Consider the following 6,000-nt stretch of genomic DNA (forward strand, 5'->3'; position numbering starts at 1 on the left):
TGCTAATTCTACCTGTAATCTAAACAGCTTTTACTTTTCTTTTTTCCAGATTGCATAGAACATAAACTTTGTTTTGATGCCATGTTAGTGTTCTGCTTGAGGGGCTTTATCCATAAGCATTGCTGCAAATGCAGGATATCAATAACATATCTTAAGGCCAAAAATGTGGAGTTTGAGTAAACTGCTTATATTACAGGATCACATATACAGCACTGTAATTATTGCTGGAAATGTGATTGTAGCTGCTCTTTTGACACACATAACTTTCAGAAATCAACTGCCCTTTGGGCTGAAATTTCCAATATCCATAATCACACTAAACTTGAGTATTTTTTTAAACATTTGGTCAAATTGGAAATTGGCCATTTATTCAGAAGTTGGATCAAATTTTGTATTTTTCAGTAATAAATCAAAATCAGATTTTTTTTTCTTATGTGCTTGGAAACACTCGAGAATAGTGGGCTTGATTCTGCAGTCTGCTAGGTCCTGATCCTCCAAGCAACTGAACATCTTCTGGGAGGTGTTTAGGAGCCTAATTTCTGTGAAGTCACTGGGAGTCAAAGGCACATAGTACCACCTCAATGGTACTCAGGAATCAGCTTTTGAGACTGGTGTAAATTGGGAGTACTTCTGGGGACCTGACTGGACTTCTCTGCTGTAACTGAGCATAATTCACCCAATGGAGTTAGACCAGGGATGAACTTGGCCAATTTTGTGTTCAGCTGATGACGTGATGGGCATTAGAAAAATGACTAAGGGCTAAGTTCACCCCTGTGCAGGAGGCCAGCACAAGGTTTGGGTAACTCTTCTACTCTTGTTATCATTGGTGGAGCTGCACCAGAAAGAGTATTATGATGAGAGCATTTTAAATTAATGGTAGTGTAGACAAGGCCACAGGCACACCGGCAATGGAAGGATCTCTTGAAATGAGACCCTTCATGCCGAAGTGGGGAGAAGCAACAAATAGGTCCTTGGTGTAATGCTGGGAGGATGAAATGTCATCCCAGATCACACAGACACTTAAGACCACTGGAAAGGATGCTTTTTAGCATCCCAACTCCAAGTGGCAGCCCTGGTTCCTAACCAATCAAGTTTTCCCCATTCCTCTCAGGCATGGAGTGAAATGACATAAGGAAGGTGGTAGTAAGCCATCCCTAGTAGAATTGTTCATCTTAAGGAACCAACACCACACAGCCTGTCAGATCTCTTTGAAGAGCCAAGGAAGGCTGGCTGAGGAAGCGAGCGCATGTATGCTGCCCACAATTACTTCTGACAGAGATCCATCAATCCAGGATCATCATCTTGCTTGGGGCAAGTAACGAAGCTTGGAGATACAGAGCTTGTGTGAGCGTGTAACTTACTGCACATCGGGCTCACACAGCTGGATCACTTTGAGTGTCTGGCACAACACTAGCAACCACACACTCCCTTCACATGCCTGAGACGCTCTCATACGTATCCTTATTCAGATCACACTGACAAACCCTCACGCATGGCAGTTACAAATACCACCTCAATGATACACACATTCTACTCCGCTGCAAATGCAGTTTTAATACAAAGCATCTCGATAAACTCCAGTGCTGCACGGTTAAGTGAGAAATAGAAATCCAATGACCGGGGTGGTCAAGTGAGCTTAAATAGCTTGGTTACTGCCATATGTTCTGAGCACATCCAACAAACACTGTCCCCTGCTGCTCATCGAAAGTGGTGAGCGGTGGAATAAACCTGCATTAAAAAATTGCAGCATAGAAGTAGGGTGGGGAGTCCTGCTGAAAAGGGTTAATGAAATGTACAAATCCCCACAGAGTGGAAGGAGGGACGAGGACTCTGGAGTCAGATGCAGCAATCGTTGTTAGGTGTTTTCCATGTTGCGTCTAAACCCTTCCATCATGAACGCGAGGCGGATGAATTACTCTGCAAATCCTATTACTCCATGTGGATAAACCTTACATGCAAGTTAACGAGTCTGGAGAGCCAGGGAATGAAATCTGCTGAAAGGATAGTCCAGGATCAAAACACACAAGCAATGAGAGAAGGAAGGAACAAACACACACATACTCCCCCCTTATTTCCTAACATCTTCCCTACGCACATACTCCTCCATCACTAAAGGGAGAAATGCGGGGCACAGCAGATCATGTAGCAGGACACTTAGTGACATCTAGTAGGATTTATTTCAGAGGAAGAGCAAGAAACTTTGCTGCTGCAGTTAGCTTTGCTAGGGAATTGCTCCCTAGATGCTCCAGGGTTTGTGCACTATCAGCTACTCACACAGCTTACAGACTTATTTTAGATTGTGTCCAGTACTTTTACTGCCATAACATAAAGTGCGTGCATGCGCACACCCACACCCACACACTTACTTTGTCCAGTAGGGGAAGTTACAGTAGGTAAGTTGGGTAAAAGTAGGATTTGAAAAGGAGCTTGTGGGAGATAGTTTATTTTATTTTAGTTATGTGGGACATTGGTTTGTTCAAAGCCCAGATAGCCTGGGAAAGACCCTTACAAAGCCTCCATAGGGATCAGTTAATCTTAGCTCTGCACAATACTAGAGAATCATCCTTCCCATGCAACAATACCCCCATGAGAACCATTAGTGCATGTATATACAGTATAGACCCATTTCCTTGGCTATGAAAGGCAGTCAATACAGTGACCAGAGACATAACTCAGACGGATCTCAGAGTTGGAACCCTCTTTATTTCGCCAGCCCTTAAAATGAGAAACCCCAATGGATTAAACAAATAAGAGTCATACCTTCCAAAAGGAGGATCTCATATCAGAGTTCTGGAAACACAGTGGATAAAGTTTTGGATAGGAGCAAAATGGAGTATCAAGAGAGCAGTTGAACATCTGGCAAGCTCAGCTGGACCCCTTTCAATTTATCCATTGATACTGCGGGGCCAGCAAAACACACACGTGCATGAGCGCTGTCTAGCATGAGCACATTTTCCTTTTCCCAATAAAATCCTTCTTCTCCGGGGGGATGGGGGAGGTCAGAAGCTTTTGGGTGACATTAAGGTACAGAAATACACATGCACACAGCCCCAACGCTAACAGCAATCACTACTGCAGTTCAGGGGGTAAAACAACACACACAAAAAAAAGTTGGCAAAATGCCCTACCTGAGGATGGCTGTATCCCCCTGCCTCACGGTGATGTTATCGGTGCCTCGGGTAAAATCCAAGCTGCGGACTGGCAGCCCTGTAGGGAGAAGGCAAAGCAATCTCAGTAGGACCAACGGTAATTGTTTCCGATCAGGCTGAGCCCTTCCTCCCATGGTTGGGCTGGTTGAGTTTCAGTGTATGTACTTGTCTCTCTCTGCACGTGTATATGGCTAGATAGAGAGCTAGAGAGCTGTATGTGAAAACACAGTAAAAATAATGTACAACTCTGTCTCTGCTGGAGAACCCCAGGAAGAGGTGATTTTGCAGTCTCTTAGCTGCCACTTTCTCTCGGTCTTTTCAGTCTTGTGCTGACTTAGCTAAAATATTTTTTTCCAAAAAAAGTCTGACCAAAAGTCTCCAACAAAAAAAGAAGGGGATGGGGTGCTTGGGGAAGAGATCAAAACAAAGCAAGAGGAAAAAAAAGCAGATGTAAAAAAAATAATTAAACCTGTCTGGAGTGATGGTTAAAAAACGAAAATGAAAAAGAAGAGTCCTGTGTGCTTCCCCTCCGCGTGTGGATGCTCCTGCGAGTGGCTGTGCAGTCTCCGAGCGCTGAGCTCCCTTCCTAACCCACTTTCCCAGGCGGAGTGAGGCAAGGAGGGGAGGGAGGGAGGGAGCTTTACTCGTGAAACAGAAGCTCAGCACTACAGCAGGAGCACGCGGGGAAGGGGGGGGGAGGGGAGCCCTGAGCAGCAGCATCTCCTCACCCGCCACTTCCCTCCCTCCCACCCCAGCACACATCCCCCATCCCCTGCCTCTCCACACAACTGCCCCCTTCAGCAGAAGCCAGCCCTGATCAAAGCCTGATGCTCCTTTAGGTTGTCACGACAACAGCTCCATCTGAGGCCTGGCCGATTCCTTCAGACGAGGGACTTGGGTGCTTAGAAAGAGACCTAAGTTAGGGAAGTATGGGACTGAGCAGGAGGGCGGATAAAGGGGGCTGGAGGAAAGGGGGATGAGAATGGGAAAAAGTGAAGAAGAGGAGATTGGAAAGGAAAGATGAGCGAGAGGGTGGAGGGCATTGGAAAAAGGAGGATGGGGGAGGAGGCTGGAGAAGCATGGATAAAGAGAAAGAAGGCAGTAAGGATGGGAAGGGGGGATGAGAAAGGGAGCAGTGGGAAAGGGGGGGATAAGGGGAAGAAAGGAGTCTGGAACAGAGGGATGAGAAAGGAAGAGGGCAGGGAGTCTGGAAAAGGGGAAGGAGAACAGGGAGCTGAAAAAGGAAGACAGAATGAAAGAGAGAGAGAGAGAGAGAGATGCTGGAAAGGGGGCAGGGAGGAAAGGAAGGGAGAAAGATACAGGGAATATTAAAAAGAAGGCTAGAAAGGGGGAGAAAGAACTTGGCAGTGTGGCCTGAAATCAGAAGCTAGTTGATTTAAAGGAACATTCTTGGCAACTGACTTTTCAGGCTAAATCTTGCTTTTTCCCCTCTTTCTCTTTCCCACACCAGATAAACAGTCCCCCCGCCCCCGGCCTTTGAGGGATGAACTGGAGACAATGCTTGTATTGAGTTGCCGGCAATGTGAATACTCAGTCTGTCCTCTCCGAATGTCAGCACTGGCAGCTGGGCCCTGATCCCTGCAGCAGCTTTGCCAACCCGAGGAACACTCCCTTAGCTCACATACTATCACCATCACAAGAGACAGGAGATTAAATTAATGGAGAGGAATAGCCGTATGTTTTACTGCTGATGCCTGCCTTCCTCCCTGCACAGAGGAGGGATGGAAAGAACTGCTCCTAGGGATGGCTGGCCAGTTCCGTTGCACATGTAACCCGCTCAGTGGCTAATGCACCTGGGTTGGGGGGGCAGCGGCAATGAAGGGTGAAATTGAAGGGGTGATAAGAGGAAAGCAGGTAACCAAAGGGTCTGAAGAGCAGCCTGGCTGTCAGTTGCTGACCCATTCAGTCCCATTGCCAGGGGAGGAGCAGTAATCGGTGCCCTGTATGTTTTCTGTTCCCAAGAGTCAGACTTCTGGATACTTATGGAGGACAAGGGGGACCCAAGGCCTAACTTTCCTGGCACTAGGGAATAAGGGCCTGGGCCCCTGACAGCGGATACAGCGTTGGCGGCAGCAGCAGCAGTGACTAGCTCTTTGTAGCTAAGCAAGGAGATGAGAGAGACTGAGAATTCCTCTGGGGGAACTTAAGGGAAATGGGACCAACAAGGGGAAGCTACAAGAAACCAAAGGGTTAAGCCAATACATTGAGAACTAATGCTTTCAAGCTGCTGCAGCAAGGGGCTGGCTCTACTAGGGCACTGCTGAGAGAAGGCCTAGACCACTGGACTCTCATCAAATCTTACCCTAGTCCAGCAAAAGACCTTGATGGTGCTGAAAGCTCCATCTCTCCAGAAAGCTTCAATTCAGAGGCTGCTACCCCCAAGGCACCTCTGTGAGGAAGCTCACACTGCTGGTGTCCCAGCTGCCATGGGCAGAGCACTGCCGCAAGGAAGCTTACCCAGCCGGCATTGACCTGGGCATGGTTGTGAGGATGCTTACTGTTGTGGTGAGAGCAGGCACAGTAATGAAGTTGACTATAGTGGAATTGATTGCTTCGCGCCAAGAAGCCAGGAGTGTGATATACCCCCCCACCCTTTTTTTTTTAAACAGGGTCTCCCATATGCATTTCATTTACATTTAATAAGCGCTATTGTATGTCAATTAAATGCCAGTGGAGTAAGGAAAACATATTTGCTGAAGATTAACAATTATGCAAAGTGAGGAGCATCTGCCACACAATGCTAACGCTCACTAAATATTTCCTTTTCTCAGTGTATTTACCTAGACAAAAATATCTATTCCATTAAATCTAAATTTAATGCCTAGTTAAA

General features: G+C 46.6%; 1 protein-coding gene across 1 annotated transcript in view; it reads right to left on the reverse strand.

Annotated features, from left to right (window-relative positions):
• LSAMP (limbic system associated membrane protein) overlaps window positions 1-3,283 on the reverse strand; it is a 434,442-nt gene extending 431,159 nt beyond the window's left edge. The window contains 1 exon segment of the mRNA XM_077807324.1: window positions 3,129-3,283. Within this exon segment, the coding sequence (XP_077663450.1) occupies window positions 3,129-3,283 (155 nt within the window).
• Window positions 3,284-6,000: the final 2,717 nt, after the last annotated feature.

Source organism: Eretmochelys imbricata, chromosome 1 (genome assembly GCF_965152235.1).
Source record: "Eretmochelys imbricata isolate rEreImb1 chromosome 1, rEreImb1.hap1, whole genome shotgun sequence".
Classification (NCBI taxonomy): Eukaryota; Metazoa; Chordata; order Testudines; family Cheloniidae; genus Eretmochelys; species Eretmochelys imbricata.